This window comes from Aquarana catesbeiana, linkage group LG02 (assembly GCF_042186555.1).
Source record: "Aquarana catesbeiana isolate 2022-GZ linkage group LG02, ASM4218655v1, whole genome shotgun sequence".
In the NCBI taxonomy this organism is placed as follows: Eukaryota; Metazoa; Chordata; class Amphibia; order Anura; family Ranidae; genus Aquarana; species Aquarana catesbeiana.
Window position 1 is genome coordinate 10,262,464 of NC_133325.1, and position 17,790 is coordinate 10,280,253.

Genomic DNA, 17,790 nt, shown 5'->3' on the forward strand with positions numbered 1-17,790 from the left:
CTCACCATTCCCCCTCTTCATCAGGAGCTCACCATTCCCCCCCCCTTCATCAGGAGCTCACCATTCCCCCCCCCCTTCATCAGGAGCTCACCACCCCCCCCTTCATCGGGAGCTCACCATTCCCCCCCCTTCATCAGGAGCTCACCATTCCCCCCTTCATCGGGAGCTCACCATCCCCCCCCTTCATCAGGAGCTCACCATTCCCCCCTTCATCGGGAGCTCACCATCCCCCCCCTTCATCAGGAGCTCACCATTCCCCCTCTTCATCAGGAGCTCACCACCCCCCCCTTCATCAGGAGCTCACCATTCCCCCCTTCATCAGGAGCTCACCATTCCCCCTCTTCATCAGGAGCTCACCATTCCCCCTCTTCATCAGGAGCTCACCATCCCCCCCTTCATCAGGAGCTCACCAGCCCCCCCTTCATCAGGAGCTCACCATTCCCCCCTTCATCGGGAGCTCACCATCCCCCCCCTTCATCAGGAGCTCACCATTCCCCCCCATCCACCTTCATCAGGAGACACCATTCCCACCTTCATCGGGAGCTCACCATTCCCCACTTTATCAGGAGCTCATCATTCCCCACTTCATCAGGAGCTCACCAACCCCCCCCCCTCCCCTCCCCCTTCATCAGGAGCTCACCACCCCCCCTTCATCAGGAGCTCACCATTCCCCCTCTTCATCAGGAGCTCACCATCCCCCCCCCCTTCATCAGGAGCTCACCACCCCCCCTTCATCAGGAGCTCACCATTCCACCCTTCATCAGGAGCTCACCATTCCACCCTTCATCAGGAGCTCACCATTCCCCCTCTTCATTAGGAGCTCACCATCCCCCCCTTCATCAGGAGCTCACCATTCCCCCCTTCATCGGGAGCTCACCATTCCCCCCTTCATCGGGAGCTCACCACCCCCCCTTCATCAGGAGCTCACCATTCCACCCTTCATCAGGAGCTCACCATTCCCCCCTTCATCGGGAGCTCACCACCCCCCCTTCATCAGGAGCTCACCATTCCACCCTTCATCAGGAGCTCACCATTCCACCCTTCATCAGGAGCTCACCATTCCCCCTCTTCATTAGGAGCTCACCATCCCCCCCTTCATCAGGAGCTCACCATTCCCCCCTTCATCGGGAGCTCACCATTCCCCCCTTCATCAGGAGCTCACCATTCCCCCTCTTCATCAGGAGCTCACCACCCCCCCCTTCATCAGGAGCTCACCATTCCCCCCTTCATCAGGAGCTCACCATTCCCCCCACTTCATCAGGAGCTCACCATTCCCCCCACTTCATCAGGAGCTCACCATTCCCCCTCTTCATCAGGAGCTCACCATCCCCCCCTTCATCAGGAGCTCACCATTCCCCCTCTTCATCAGGAGCTCACCATCCCCCCCTTCATCAGGAGCTCACCAGCCCCCCCTTCATCAGGAGCTCACCATTCCCCCCTTCATCAGGAGCTCACCATCCCCCCCCTTCATCAGGAGCTCACCATTCCCCCCCATCCACCTTCATCAGGAGACACCATTCCCACCTTCATCGGGAGCTCACCATCCCCCCCCTTCATCAGGAGCTCACCATTCCCCCCCATCCACCTTCATCAGGAGACACCATTCCCACCTTCATCGGGAGCTCACCATTCCCCACTTTATCAGGAGCTCATCATTCCCCACTTCATCAGGAGCTCACCAACCCCCCCCCCCCTCATCAGGAGCTCACCACCCCCCCCTTCATCAGGAGCTCACCATTCCCCCTCTTCATCAGGAGCTCACCATTCTCCCTCTTCATCAGGAGCTCACCATTCCCCCCCCTTCATCAGGAGCTCACCATTCCCCCCCCCTTCATCAGGAGCTCACCACCCCCCCCCCCTTCATCGGGAGCTCACCATTCCCCCCCCCCTTCATCAGGAGCTCACCATTCCCCCCTTCATCGGGAGCTTACCATCCCCCCCCTTCATCAGGAGCTCACCATTCCCCCTCTTCATCAGGAGCTCACCACCCCCCCTTCATCAGGAGCTCACCATTCCCCCCTTCATCAGGAGCTCACCATTCCCCCTCTTCATCAGGAGCTCACCATTCCCCCCTTCATCAGGAGCTCACCATTCCCCCTCTTCATCAGGAGCTCACCATTCCCCCCACTTCATCAGGAGCTCACCATTCCCCCTCTTCATCAGGAGCTCACCATTCCCCCCTTCATCAGGAGCTCACCATCCCCCCCTTCATCAGGAGCTCACCAGCCCCCCCTTCATCAGGAGCTCACCATTCCCCCCTTCATCAGGAGCTCACCATTCCCCCTCTTCATCAGGAGCTCACCATCCCCCCCTTCATCAGGAGCTCACCAGCCCCCCCTTCATCAGGAGCTCACCATTCCCCCCTTCATCGGGAGCTCACCATCCCCCCCCTTCATCAGGAGCTCACCATTCCCCCCCATCCACCTTCATCAGGAGACACCATTCCCACCTTCATCGGGAGCTCACCATTCCCCACTTTATCAGGAGCTCATCATTCCCCACTTCATCAGGAGCTCACCAACCCCCCCCCCCCTCATCAGGAGCTCACCACCCCCCCTTCATCAGGAGCTCACCATTCCCCCTCTTCATCAGGAGCTCACCATTCCCCCCCCCCTTCATCAGGAGCTCACCATTCCCCCCCCTGCATCAGGAGCTCACCATCCCCCCCTTCATCGGGAGCTCACCAACCCCCCCCCCTTCATCAGGAGCTCACCATTCCCCCTCTTCATCAGGAGCTCACCACCCCCCCCTTCATCAGGAGCTCACCATTCCCCCCTTCATCAGGAGCTCACCACCCCCCCCTTCATCAGGAGCTCACCATTCCCCCCTTCATCAGGAGCTCACCATTCCCCCTCTTCATCAGGAGCTCACCACCCCCCCTTCATCAGGAGCTCACCATTCCCCCTCTTCATCAGGAGCTCACCATCCCCCCCTTCATCAGGAGCTCACCATTCCCCCCTTCATCGGGAGCTCACCATCCCCCCCCTTTATCAGGAGCTCACCATTCCCCCTCTTCATCAGGAGCTCACCACCCCCCCCTTCATCAGGAGCTCACCATTCCCCCCTTCATCAGGAGATCACCATTCCCCCTCTTCATCAGGAGCTCACCATCCCCCCCTTCATCAGGAGCTTACCATTCCCCCTCTTCATCAGGAGATCACCATTCCCCCTCTTCATCAGGAGCTCACCATTCCCCCTCTTCATCAGGAGATCACCATTCCCCCTCTTCATCAGGAGCTCACCATCCCCCCCTTCATCAGGAGCTCACCATTCCCCCCCATCCACCTTCATCAGGAGACACCATTCCCACCTTCATCGGGAGCTCACCATTCCCCACTTCATCAGGAGCTCACCACCCCCCCCTTCATCAGGAGCTCACCATTCCCCCTCTTCATCAGGAGCTCACCATTCCCCCCCCTTCATCAGGAGCTCACCATTCCCCCCCCCCCTTCATCAGGAGCTCACCACCCCCCCCTTCATCGGGAGCTCAGCATTCCCCCCCCCTTCATCAGGAGCTCACCATTCCCCCCTTCATCGGGAGCTCACCATCCCCCCCCCTTCATCAGGAGCTCACCATTCCCCCTCTTCATCAGGAGCTCACCACCCCCCCCTTCATCAGGAGCTCACCATTCCCCCCTTCATCAGGAGCTCACCACCCCCCCCTTCATCAGGAGCTCACCATTCCCCCCCTTCATCAGGAGCTCACCATTCCCCCTCTTCATCAGGAGCTCACCATTCCCCCCTTCATCAGGAGCTCACCAGTCCCCCCTTCATCAGGAGCTCACCATTCCCCCCTTCATCGGGAGCTCACCATCCCCCCCCCCTTCATCAGGAGCTCACCATTCCCCCTCTTCATCAGGAGCTCACCACCCCCCCCTTCATCAGGAGCTCACCATTCCCCCCTTCATCAGGAGTTTACCACCCCCCCCTTCATCAGGAGCTCACCATTCCCCCCCTTCATCAGGAGCTCACCATTCCCCCTCTTCATCAGGAGCTCACCATTCCCCCCTTCATCAGGAGCTCACCAGTCCCCTCTTCATCAGGAGCTCACCATCCCCCCCTTCATCAGGAGCTCACCAGTCCCCCCTTCATCAGGAGCTCACCATTCCCCCCTTCATCGGGAGCTCACCATCCCCCCCCTTCATCAGGAGCTCACCATTCCCCCCCATCCACCTTCATCAGGAGACACCATTCCCACCTTCATCGGGAGCTCATCATTCCCCACTTCATCAGGAGCTCACCAATCCCCCTCCCCCCCTTCATCAGGAGCTCACCACCCCCCCTTCATCAGGAGCTCACCATTCCCCCTCTTCATCAGGAGCTCACCATCCCCCCCCTTCATCAGGAGCTCACCATTCCCCCCCCTTCATCAGGAGCTCACCACCCCCCCTTCATCGGGAGCTCACCATTCCCCCTCTTCATCAGGAGCTCACCATTCCCCCCACTTCATCAGGAGCTCACCATCCCCCCTCTTCATCAGGAGCTCACCATTCCCCCCCTTCATCAGGAGCTCACCACCCCCCCTTCATCAGGAGCTCACCATTCCCCCCCTTCATCAGGAGCTCACCACCCCCCCTTCATCAGGAGCTCACCATTCCCCCTCTTCATCAGGAGCTCACCATCCCCCCCCCCCCTTCATCAGGAGCTCACCATTCCCCCCCCTTCATCAGGAGCTCACCACCCCCCCTTCATCGGGAGCTCACCATTCCCCCTCTTCATCAGGAGCTCACCATTCCCCCTCTTTATCAGGAGCTCACCATCCCCCCCCCCTTCATCAGGAGCTCACCACCCCCCCTTCATCAGGAGCTCACCATTCCCCCTCTTCATCAGGAGCTCACCATCCCCCTCCTTCATCAGGAGCTCACCATCCCCCCCTTCATCAGGAGCTCACCATCCCCCCCCTTCATCAGGAGCTCACCATTCCCCCCTTCATCAGGAGCTCACCATCCCCCCCCCCTTCATCAGGAGCTCACCATTCCCCCTCCTTCATCAGGAGCTCACCACCCCCCCTTCATCGGGAGCTCACCATTCCCCCTCTTCATCAGGAGCTCACCATCCCCCCCCCCTTCATCAGGAGCTCACCATTCCCCCCCCCTTCATCAGGAGCTCACCACCCCCCCTTCATCGGGAGCTCACCATTCCCCCTCTTCATCAGGAGCTCACCATTCCCCCTCTTCATCAGGAGCTCACCATTCCCCCTCTTCATCAGGTGCTCACCATCCCCCCCTTCATCAGGAGCTCACCATCCCCCCCCCCTTCATCAGGAGCTCACCATTCCCCCTCTTCATCAGGAGCTCACCATCCCCCCCTTCATCAGGAGCTCACCAGTCCCCCCTTCATCAGGAGCTCACCATTCCCCCCTTCATCGGGAGCTCAGCATCCCCCCCCTTCATCAGGAGCTCACCATTCCCCCCCATCCACCTTCATCAGGAGACACCATTCCCACCTTCATCGGGAGCTCACCATTCCCCACTTTATCAGGAGCTCACCACCCCCCCCTTCATCAGGAGCTCACCATTCCCCCTCTTCATCAGGAGCTCACCATCCCCCCCCCCCTTCATCAGGAGCTCACCACCCCCCCCCCTTCATCAGGAGCTCACCATTCCCCCTCTTCATCAGGAGCTCACCATCCCCCCCCCCTTCATCAGGAGCTCACCATTCCCCCCCCCCTTCATCAGGAGCTCACCACCCCCCCTTCATCGGGAGCTCACCATTCCCCCCTTCATCAGGAGCTCACCATTCCCCCCTTCATCGGGAGCTCACCATCCCCCCCCTTCATCAGGAGCTCACCATTCCCCCCTTCATCGGGAGCTCACCATCCCCTCCCTTCATCAGGAGCTCACCATTCCCCCTCTTCATCAGGAGCTCACCACCCCCCCCTTCATCAGGAGCTCACCAGTCCCCCCTTCATCAGGAGCTCACCATTCCCCCCTTCATCAGGAGCTCACCATTCCCCCCTTCATCGGGAGCTCACCATTCCCCCCCATCCACCTTCATCAGGAGACACCATTCCCACCTTCATCGGGAGCTCACCATTCCCCACTTTATCAGGAGCTCATCATTCCCCACTTCATCAGGAGCTCACCAACCCCCCCCCCCCTCATCAGGAGCTCACCACCCCCCCCTTCATCAGGAGCTCACCAACCCCCCCCCCCCTTCATCAGGAGCTCACCATTCTCCCCCTTCATCAGGAGCTCACCATCCCCCCTTCATCAGGAGCTCACTATTCCACCCTTCATCAGGAGCTCACCACCCCCCCCCTTCAACGGGAGCTCACCAACCCCCCTCCTTCATCAGGAGCTCACCAACCCCCCTCCTTCATCAGGAGCTTACCATCCCCCCCTTCATCAGGAGCTCACCAACCCCCCCCCCCTTTCATCAGGAGCTCACCACCCCTCCTTCATCAGGAGCTCACCAACCCCCCCCCCTTCATCAGGAGCTCACCACCCCCCCCTTCATCAGGAGCTCACCAACCCAACCCCCCCTTCATCAGGAGCTCACCATTCCCCCTTCATCAGGAGCTCACCATTCTCCCCCTTCATCAGGAGCTCACCATTCCACCCTTCATCAGGAGCTCACCACCCCCCCTTCATCAGGAGCTCACCAGTCCCCCCTTCATCTGGAGCTCACCATCCCCCCCTTTATCAGGAGCTCACCATTCCCCCCCATCCACCTTCATCAGGAGACACCATTCCCACCTTCATCGGGAGCTCACCATTCCCCCCTTCATCAGGAGCTCACCAACCCCCCCTTCATCAGGAGCTCACCATTCCCCCCCTTCATCAGGAGCTCACCATTCCCCCCTTCATCGGGAGCTCACCATTCCCCCCCTTCATCGGGAGCTCACCATTCCCCCCTTCATCGGGAGCTCACCATTCCCACTCTTCATCGGGAGCTCACCATTCCCCCCCTTCATCGGGAGCTCACCATTCCCCACTTTATCAGGAGCTCACCATTCCCCCCTTCATCGGGAGCTCACCATCCCCCCCTTCATCAGGAGCTCACCATTCCCCCTCTTCATCAGGAGCTCACCATTCCCCCCTTCATCAGGAGCTCACCAGTCCCCTCTTCATCAGGAGCTCACCATCCCCCCCTTCATCAGGAGCTCACCAGTCCCCCCTTCATCAGGAGCTCACCATTCCCCCCTTCATCGGGAGCTCACCATCCCCCCCCTTCATCAGGAGCTCACCATTCCCCCCCATCCACCTTCATCAGGAGACACCATTCCCACCTTCATCGGGAGCTCATCATTCCCCACTTCATCAGGAGCTCACCAACCCCCCCCCCCTTCATCAGGAGCTCACCACCCCCCCTTCATCAGGAGCTCACCATTCCCCCTCTTCATCAGGAGCTCACCATCCCCCCCCCTTCATCAGGAGCTCACCATTCCCCCCCCTTCATCAGGAGCTCACCACCCCCCCTTCATCGGAGCTCACCATTCCCCCTCTTCATCAGGAGCTCACCATTCCCCCCCACTTCATCAGGAGCTCACCATCCCCCCTCTTCATCAGGAGCTCACCATTCCCCCCCTTCATCAGGAGCTCACCACCCCCCCTTCATCAGGAGCTCACCATTCCCCTCTTCATCAGGAGCTCACCATCCCCCCCCCCCTTCATCAGGAGCTCACCATTCCCCCCCTTCATAAGGAGCTCACCACCCCCCTTCATCGGGAGCTCACCATTCCCCCACTTCACCAGGAGCTCACCATTCCCCCCCTTCATCAGGAGCTCACCATTCCCCCTCTTCATCAGGAGCTCACCATTCCCCCTCTTCATCAGGAGCTCACCATTCCCCCTCTTCATCAGGAGCTCACCATCCCCCTCCTTCATCAGGAGCTCACCATCCCCCCCTTCATCAGGAGCTCACCATCCCCCCCCTTCATCAGGAGCTCACCATTCCCCCCTTCATCAGGAGCTCACCATCCCCCCCCCCTTCATCAGGAGCTCACCATCCCCCCCCCCTTCATCAGGAGCTCACCATTCCCCCCCCTTCATCAGGAGCTCACCACCCCCCCTTCATCGGGAGCTCACCATTCCCCCTCTTCATCAGGAGCTCACCATTCCCCCTCTTCATCAGGAGCTCACCATCCCCCTCCTTCATCAGGAGCTCACCATCCCCCCCTTCATCAGGAGCTCACCATCCCCCCCCCTTCATCAGGAGCTCACCATTCCCCCTCTTCATCAGGAGCTCACCATCCCCCCCTTCATCAGGAGCTCACCAGTCCCCCCTTCATCAGGAGCTCACCATTCCCCCCTTCATCGGGAGCTCACCATCCCCCCCTTCATCAGGAGCTCACCATTCCCCCCCATCCACCTTCATCAGGAGACACCATTCCCACCTTCATCGGGAGCTCACCATTCCCCACTTTATCAGGAGCTCACCAACCCCCCCCCCCTTCATCAGGAGCTCACCACCCCCCCCCTTCATCAGGAGCTCACCATTCCCCCTCTTCATCAGGAGCTCACCATCCCCCCCCCCTTCATCAGGAGCTCACCATTCCCCCCCCCTTCATCAGGAGCTCACCATTCCCCCTCTTCATCAGGAGCTCACCATCCCCCCCCCCTTTCATCAGGAGCTCACCATTCCCCCCCCCCCTTCATCAGGAGCTCACCACCCCCCCTTCATCGGGAGCTCACCATTCCCCCCTTCATCGGGAGCTCACCATTCCCCCCTTCATCGGGAGCTCACCATCCCCCCCCCTTCATCAGGAGCTCACCATTCCCCCCTTCATCGGGAGCTCACCATCCCCTCCCTTCATCAGGAGCTCACCATTCCCCCTCTTCATCAGGAGCTCACCACCCCCCCCTTCATCAGGAGCTCACCATCCCCCTCTTCATCAGGAGCTCACCATCCCCCCCTTCATCAGGAGCTCACCATTCCCCCCTTCATCAGGAGCTCACCATTCCCCCCTTCATCGGGAGCTCACATTCCCCCCCATCCACCTTCATCAGGAGACACCATTCCCACCTTCATCGGGAGCTCACCATTCCCCACTTTATCAGGAGCTCATCATTCCCACTTCATCAGGAGCTCACAACCCCCCCCCCCCTTCATCAGGAGCTCACCATTCTCCCCCTTCATCAGGAGCTCACCATCCCCCTTCATCAGGAGCTCACTATTCCACCCTTCATCAGGAGCTCACCACCCCCCCCCCTTCATCGGGAGCTCACCAACCCCCCTCCTTCATCAGGAGCTCACCAACCCCCCTCCTTCATCAGGAGCTTACCATCCCCCCCTTCATCAGGAGCTCACCAACCCCCCCCCCCCCCCTTTCATCAGGAGCTCACCACCCCTCCTTCATCAGGAGCTCACCAACCCCCCCCCCCCTTCATCAGGAGCTCACCACCCCCCCCTTCATCAGGAGCTCACCAACCCAACCCCCCCTTCATCAGGAGCCTCACCATTCTCCCCCTTCATCAGGAGCTCACCATTCCACCCTTCATCAGGAGCTCACCACCCCCCCTTCATCAGGAGCTCACCAGTCCCCCCTTCATCTGGAGCTCACCATCCCCCCCCTTCATCAGGAGCTCACCATTCCCCCCCATCCACCTTCATCAGGAGACACCATTCCCACCTTCATCGGGAGCTCACCATTCCCCCCTTCATCAGGAGCTCACCAACCCCCCCTTCATCAGGAGCTCACCATTCCCCCCCCTTCATCAGGAGCTCACCATTCCCCCCCTTCATCAGGAGCTCACCATTCCCCCCCTTCATCGGGAGCTCACCATTCCCCCCCTTCATCGGGAGCTCACCATTCCCCCTTCATCGGGAGCTCACCATTCCCACTCTTCATCGGGAGCTCACCATTCCCCCCTTCATCGGGAGCTCACCATTCCCCCCTTCATCAGGAGCTCACCATTCCCCCCTTCATCGGGAGCTCACCATTCCCCCCCCTTCATCAGGAGCTCACCATTCCCCCCCCCCTCATCGGGAGCTCACCATTCCCCCCCCCTCATCGGGAGCTCACCATTCCCCCCCTTCATCGGAGCTCACCATTCCCCCCCCTTCATCGGGAGCTCACCATTCCCCCCCTTCATCGGGAGCTCACCATTCCCCACTTTATCAGGAGCTCACCATTCCCCCCTTCATCGGTAGCTCACCATTCCCCCCTTCATCGGGAGCTCACCATCCCCCCCTTCATCAGGAGCTCACCATTCCCCCTCTTCATCAGGAGCTCACCATCCCCCCCCCCTTCATCAGGAGCTCACCATTCCCCCCCCTCATCGGAGCTCACCATTCCCCCCCCCTTCATCGGGAGCTCACCATTCCCCCCTTCATCGGGAGCTCACCATTCCCCACTTTATCAGGAGCTCACCCCCCCCCCCCCCTTCATCAGGAGCTCACCATTCCACCCTTCATCAGGAGCTCACCATTCCACCCTTCATCAGGAGCTCACCATTCCCCCTCTTCATTAGGAGCTCACCATCCCCCCCTTCATCAGGAGCTCACCATTCCCCCTTCATCAGGAGCTCACCATCCCCCCCCTTCATCGGGAGCTCACCATCCCCCCCTTCATCAGGAGCTCACCATCCCCCCCTTCATCAGGAGATCACCATCCCCCCCTTCATCAGGAGCTCACCATTCCCCCTTCATCAGGCAGAGGAGATGGTGAGAGGAGTCAGAAGACTCTCTATAGTCCAGGAATCCTCAACCGTTGATCGGTAGCAGTCGGCTTGCTTCCTCCAGTAGTGTCCAGCTGTAGTTTTACTAAAATAATCACATGACACAAGGGGGCGGGGCTTGCACACAAGTGGGCTGTCCTTCAGATTTATGCCTAGGTCAGTGTGAGGTGTAAATACAGGAACCCCAGTGATGGTGAATGTGAACACAATTCAGGGGATGCTTATTATTGGTATTGCAGCTCTGTGCAGACTTCCAGGAGGGGTAGTGAGCCAATCACACAAGAGCTGACAGAAGTCCCAGGGACAGGGGGTGCATTCTGTAGTCCTGTCTTAGGGTGACAACCCTTCATAGTTACAGTACAGTGAGTGAAGGTTGTCACCCTTGTGATGACAGGAATATGAAAAAAGAAAACGAATGCGACCATCATATCTAAGGACTGGTAGATATTGTCATGTGAGCTAGGAAATAAAGGGGAGGAGTCATCTTGGTAGGACCCCCTGCTCTCATGGGCCCCGGGACATTGGCGCTCAGTGCACCCCCTGTAGGTACAACCTAACACCGGACATTATTTCTGGTATAATAGGATGGGGGGAGGGGGTCAGTGAGCTCAGTGATACAAATCTCATTTCTCTTGCACCAGGAAAAGGAGGAGGAGGAAGAGGAGGAGCCCCTGGCAGTGACGGCAACACAATGGAACGCGGAGAGGATCACCGGCCTGACCATCTGGTCCCCCACAGAAGTGGTACCGCCCCCAGCTCCAGGTATGATGTCACCCTATCTCCAAATGTTATGTGGCACAGCCGAGGCTTTTACTTCCTGACTCCTGGAGGCGGGGCTTTGTTCTGGGGCAGGTACATTGCATTGCTAACACTAACCAAGGTGCGCTCCGCCCCCAGAACTAGCATTGCTTTCATTGGCTGAGCAATGGTGTCTGAGAAGAAGTTTTGGTTGCATCCTTAAATTCTTCTCTAGGAGGCTCAGGGGTCTCTTTTGGCCTTGACCTCAGAGATGGACCCATTATCTTTCAGTATGTCTCTTCTTCTTGCAATGGTAGGAGAGCCGGCTTTAGCAGAGGGTTCTGAGTCATCTTACCTCAGAGATGGACCTGTATCTCTCAGTATGTCTCTTCTTCTTGCTGTGGTTGGATAGCTGGGTGTGGCAGAGGGTTCTGAGTCATCTGCCCTCAGAGTTGGACCCATTATCTCTCAGTATGTCTCTTCTTCTTGCAATGGTAGGAGAGACGGCTTTAGCAGAGGGTTCTGAATCATCTTACCTCAGAGATGGACCAGTATGTCTCTTCTTCTTGCTGTGGTTGGAGAGCTGTCTGTGGCAGAGGGTCCTGAGTCATCTGACCTCAGAGATGGACCCATATCTCTCAGTATGTCTTCTCCTTGCAATGGTAGGAGAGCCGGCTTTAGCAGAGGGTTCTGATTCATCTGACCTCAGAGATGGACCAGTATCTCTCAGTATGTCTCTTCTTCTTGCTGTGGTTGGAGAGTTGGCTGTGGCAGGGGGTTCTGTGTCATCTGACCTCAGAGATGGATCCCATGTCTCTCAGAATGTCTCTTCTTCTTGCAATGGTAGGAGAGCCAGCTTTAGCAGAGGGTTCTGAGTCATCTTACCTCAGAGATGGACCAGTATATCTCTTCTTCTTGCTGTGGTTGGATAGCTGGGTGTGGCAGGGGGTTCTGAGTCATCTGACCTCAGAGATGGACCTGTATCTCTCAGTATGTCTCTTCTTCTTGCTGTGGTTGGATAGCTGGGTGTGGCAGAGGGTTCTGAGTCATCTGACCTCAGAGATGGACCTGTATCTCTCAATATGTCTCTTCTTGCTGTGGTTGGATAGCTGGGTGTGGCAGGGGGTTCTGAGTCATCTGACCTCAGAGATGGACCTGTATCTCTCAATATGTCTCTTCTTGCTGTGGTTGGATAGCTGGGTGTGGCAGGGGGTTCTGAGTCATCTGACCTCAGAGATGGACCTGCATCTCTCAGTATGTCTCTTCTTCTTGCAATGGTAGGAGAGCCGGTTTTAACAGAGGGTTCTGAGTCATCTGACCTCAGAGATGGACCTGTATCTCTCAATATGTCTCTTCTTGCTGTGGTTGGAGAGTTGGCGGTGGCAGAGGGTTCTGAGTCATCTGACCTCAGAGATGGATCCCATGTCTCTCAGAATGTCTCTTCTTCTTGCAATGGTAGGAGAGCCAGCTTTAGCAGAGGGTTCTGAGTCATCTGACCTCAGAGATGGACCCGTATCTCTCAGTATGTCTCTTCTTCTTGCAATGGTAGGAGAGCCAGCTTTAGCAGAGGGTTCTGAGTCATCTTACCTCAGAGATGGACCAGTATGTCTCTTCTTCTTGCTGTGGTTGGATAGCTGGGTGTGGCAGGGGGTTCTGAGTCATCTGACCTCAGAGATGGACCTGTATCTCTCAGTATGTCTCTTCTTCTTGCAATGGTAGGAGAGCCGGTTTTAACAGAGGGTTCTGAATCATCTGACCTCAGAGATGGACCCGTATCTCTCAGTATGTCTCTTTTTCTTGCAGTGGTTGGAGAGCCGGCTGTGGCAGAGGATTCTGAGGCACCCCCAGAGTCCATCACCTTGACCAATCAGTCAGAAATTCTATCCGAAGAGGCTCCTCCTTCTGTTGAAACATCAGAAAACATACCTGCCACGTCTGAGGCAACATCTGTCTTACCGGAAAGTTCAGAGGCTGAGAGGACGAACCCAGATGAAGGTGAGGGGGTGTAAAGTGTCATTGTCTTGTTTTGCCTGTCATGTTTCTGCTCCATCTCCTCCTTCGTTTCCACCTTGGATCTTCTAGTTGGGTCATCAGAGCAGATGGTTCTACAGGACAGAAGTAAATGAGACCCAAACCCTGGAGACCTTGTATACAACTCTCTATACATTGCTTTGCACGTGCGCGCTAGGGCGCGCAGCACGCCGCTCCCGTAACTGGTGGACACAGCGGATTACAGTTCCTGGTACCCAGCTGCTCCACGTGATCGCTATGCGATCACATGACCACAACGTATACACAACTGTTATGAATGACTTTCATTCATAACAGCTGTGCTTTCTGTAGCAATGCTGTGATTGGCCCACAGATATCACATGGTACCTGGGCCAATCACTGCACCCTGTACCATGTGATGAGCTGTAGCCAATCACAGCATGCCAATAGAAAACCTTTCTTAATTGTTCAAAAGATTGCTGTTACAGTGTTCATAAAAAAAAGAAGATAAAGTATGTAAAAAAATAGTTAAAAAAATGTACTGCATTGCTGATAGTATCCGAGGCCGGACCCAGAAGGCAGGATCAGCATTCGAGGCCGGGCCTAGAAAGGGGATCAGTATCCGAGGCCGGGCCTATAAAAAGGATCAGTATCCGAGGCCGGACCTAGAAAGGGGATCAGTATCCGAGGCCGGACCTAGAAAGGGGATCAGTATCCGAGGCCGGGCCTATAAAAAGGATCAGTATCTGAGGCCAGACCTAGAAAGGGGTTTAGTATCCGAGGCCGGGCCTATGAAAAGGATCAGTATCCGAGGCCGGGCCCAGAAAGGGAGATCAGTATCCAAGGCCAGGCCCAGGAAGCAGGATCAGTATCCAAGGCCAGGCCCAGGAAGCAGGATCAGTATCCGAGGCCAGGCCCAGAAAGGGGGGATCAGTATCCGAGGCCGGGCCCAGGAAGCAGGATCAGTATCCAAGGCCAGGCCCAGGAAGCAGGATCAGTATCCGAGGCCAGGCCCAAAAAGGGGGGATCAGTATCCGAGGCCGGGCCCAGGAAGCAGGATCAGTATCCAAGGCCAGGCCCATGAAGCAGGATCAGTATCCAAGGCTAGGCCCAGGAAATAGAATCAGTATTCAAGGCCGGGCCCAGGAAATAGAATCAGTATTCAAGGCCGGGCCCAGGAAGTGGGATCAGTATCCGAGGCCGGGCCCAGAAAGGGGGATCAGTATCCGAGACCAGGCCTATAAAAAGGATCAGTATCCGAGGCCGGACCTAGAAAGGGGATCAGTATCCGAGGCCGGACCTAGAAAGGGGATCAGTATCCGAGGCCGGACCTATAAAAAGGATCAGTATCTGAGGCCAGACCTAGAAAGGGGATCAGTATCCGAGGCCGGACCCAGAAGGCAGGATCAGCATTCGAGGCCGGGCCTAGAAAGGGGATCAGTATCCGAGGCCGGGCCTATAAAAAGGATCAGTATCCGAGGCCGGACCTAGAAAGGGGATCAGTATCCGAGGCCGGACCTAGAAAGGGGATCAGTATCCGAGGCCGGGCCTATAAAAAGGATCAGTATCTGAGGCCAGACCTAGAAAGGGGATCAGTATCCGAGGCCGGGCCTATGAAAAGGATCAGTATCCGAGGCCGGGCCCAGAAAGGGAGATCAGTATCCAAGGCCAGGCCCAGGAAGCAGGATCAGTATCCAAGGCCAGGCCCAGGAAGCAGGATCAGTATCCGAGGCCAGGCCCAGAAAGGGGGGATCAGTATCCGAGGCCGGGCCCAGGAAGCAGGATCAGTATCCAAGGCCAGGCCCAGGAAGCAGGATCAGTATCCGAGGCCAGGCCCAAAAAGGGGGGATCAGTATCCGAGGCCGGGCCCAGGAAGCAGGATCAGTATCCAAGGCCAGGCCCATGAAGCAGGATCAGTATCCAAGGCTAGGCCCAGGAAATAGAATCAGTATTCAAGGCCGGGCCCAGGAAGTGGGATCAGTATCCGAGGCCGGGCCCAGAAAGGGGGATCAGTATCCGAGACCAGGCCCAGGAAGCAGGATCAGTATCCGAGGCCGGGCCCAGAAAGGGGGATCAGTATCCGAGACCAGGCCCAGGAAGCAGGATCAGTATCCAAGGACAGGCCCAGGAAGCAGGATCAGTATCTGAGACCGGTCCCAGGAAGCGGGATCAGTATCCGAGGTTGGGCCCAGGAAGCAGGATCAGTATCTGAGACCAGGCCCAGGAAGCAGGATCAGTATCTGAGACCAGGCCCAGGAAGCAGGATCAGTATCCGAGGTTGGGCCCAGGAAGCAGGATCAGTATCCGAGGCCGGGCCCAGGAAGCAGGATCAGTATCCGAGGCCGGGCCCAGGAAGCAGGATCAGTATCCGAGGCCGGGCCCAGGAAGCAGGATCAGTATCCAAGGCTGGGCCCAGGAAGTGGGATCAGTATCTGAGGCCAGGCCCAGGAAGTGGGATCAGTATCCGAGGCCAGGCCCAGAAAGGGGGATCAGTATCCGAGGCCGGGCCCAGAAAGGGGGATCAGTATCCGAGGCCGGGCCCAGGAAGCAGGATCAGTATCCAAGGCCAGGCCCAGGAAGCAGGATCAGTATCCAAGGCCAGGCCCAGGAAGCAGGATCAGTATCCAAGGCTGGGCCCAGGAAGTAGAATCAGTATTCAAGGCCGGGCCCAGGAAGTGGGATCAGTATCTGAGGCCAGGCCCAGGAAGTGGGATCAGTATCCGAGGCCAGGCCCAGAAAGGGGGATCAGTATCCGAGGCCGGGCCCAGGAAGCAGGATCAGTATCCAAGGCCAGGCCCAGGAAGCAGGATCAGTATCCAAGGCCAGGCCCAGGAAGCAGGATCAGTATCCAAGGCCAGGCCCAGGAAGCAGGATCAGTATCCAAGGCTGGGCCCAGGAAGTAGAATCAGTATTCAAGGCCGGGCCCAGGAAGTGGGATCAGTATTCGAGGCTGGGCCCAGAAAGGGGGATCAGTATCTGAGGTTGGGCCCAGAAAGGAGGATCAGTATCTGAGGTTGGGCCCAGAAAGGGGGATCAGTATCCGAGGCCGGTAACAAGACACTGGTCACCGCCCACACCCATAACTGGCCTTCACAGTAAGGAGCACATGGAGGGCATATACATACAAGAAAAAGACAATTCCATAGCTCAACTCACCAACCAGTCTGCTGACCAACCAAATTTACCTGTCTAACCGTATGTTAAAGGCAGGGGTTTAGTTAGCACACATTTGCAAACGCATGTGAAAGCTGCAAGGCCTCGTCAAGGCACCCTGTATTACTTGCAGTCCTAACACTAAATTTATAAGTGTCTCCACAGTGGAAGCACATGCATTGAATGGATAGGTGTGAGACAGGTGAGCCAGGAGGCAATTAGTGTTAGGACTGCAAGTAATACAGGGTGCCTTGACGAGGCCTTGCAGCTTTCACATGCGTTTGCAAATGTGTGCTAACTAAACCCCTGCCTTTAACATACGGTTAGACAGGTAAATTTGGTTGGTCAGCAGACTGGTTGGTGAGTTGAGCTATGGAATTGTCTTTTTCTTGTATGTATATGCCCTCCATGTGCTCCTTACTGTGAAGGCCAGTTATGGGTGTGGGCGGTGACCAGTGTCTTGTTACAGTTTGTATATCTGGGTCGGGGACACACTGGACGCCTCTGCTGCTTTTGCTGGGTGTCCAGTGTGTGTCCTGTCCCTTTAAGGGGGCTAGGGCGGCCTCCTGGCTCACCTGTCTCACACCTATCCATTCAATGCATATGCTTCCACTGTGGAGACACTTATAAATTTAGTGTTAGGACTGCAAGTAATACAGGGTGCCTTGACGAGGCCTTGCAGCTTTCACATGCGTTTGCAAATGTGTGCTAACTAAACCCCTGCCTTTAACATACGGTTAGACAGGTAAATTTGGTTGGTCAGTATCCGAGGCCGGGCCCAGAAAGGGGGATCAGTATCCGAGGCAGGGGCCAGAAAGGGAGATCAGTATCTGAGGCTGGGCCCAGGAAATGGGATCAGTATCCAAGGCCAGGCCAAGGACCTGGAGTCAGTTTCTGAGTAATGGCAAGAAACCAAATACAACAAAAAACCTGAAATGACACTACGATACAACATTGAAACCAAATCAATAATAGATAAAAGGAGAGTCATGTGACCTGTTGTTGATTTGTATACAATACTCCATGTGCACAACTGAACATGAACCTACCTTGTATGCCGATACTGGTTCCTCAGCCCAGCCTTGCATGCTGGTCCCAGTACCGGAGCCCAGACTCATATACTGATCTTGTTCCTGGGCCCAGCCTTGGATACTGATCCTGGTTTTCAAGACCAGCCTTGGATAATGATCCTGGTTCCCAGGTTCTGCCTGGGATACTAATGCTGGTTCCTGGGCTTGACCTCAGATACTGATCCCAGTTCCTAGGTCAGGTTTCAGATATTCAT

At 56.8% G+C, this 17,790-nt stretch overlaps 1 protein-coding gene across 1 annotated transcript in view; it reads left to right on the forward strand.

The window, feature by feature from the left end:
• RSPH1 (radial spoke head component 1) overlaps positions 1 to 17,790 on the forward strand; it is a 32,999-nt gene that overhangs the window by 14,776 nt on the left and 433 nt on the right. Inside the window, exons 7-8 of the mRNA XM_073612537.1 lie at positions 11,264 to 11,384; positions 13,164 to 13,355. Coding sequence (XP_073468638.1) covers positions 11,264 to 11,384; positions 13,164 to 13,355 — 313 coding nt within the window. The remainder of the gene's footprint in view (positions 1 to 11,263; positions 11,385 to 13,163; positions 13,356 to 17,790) is intronic.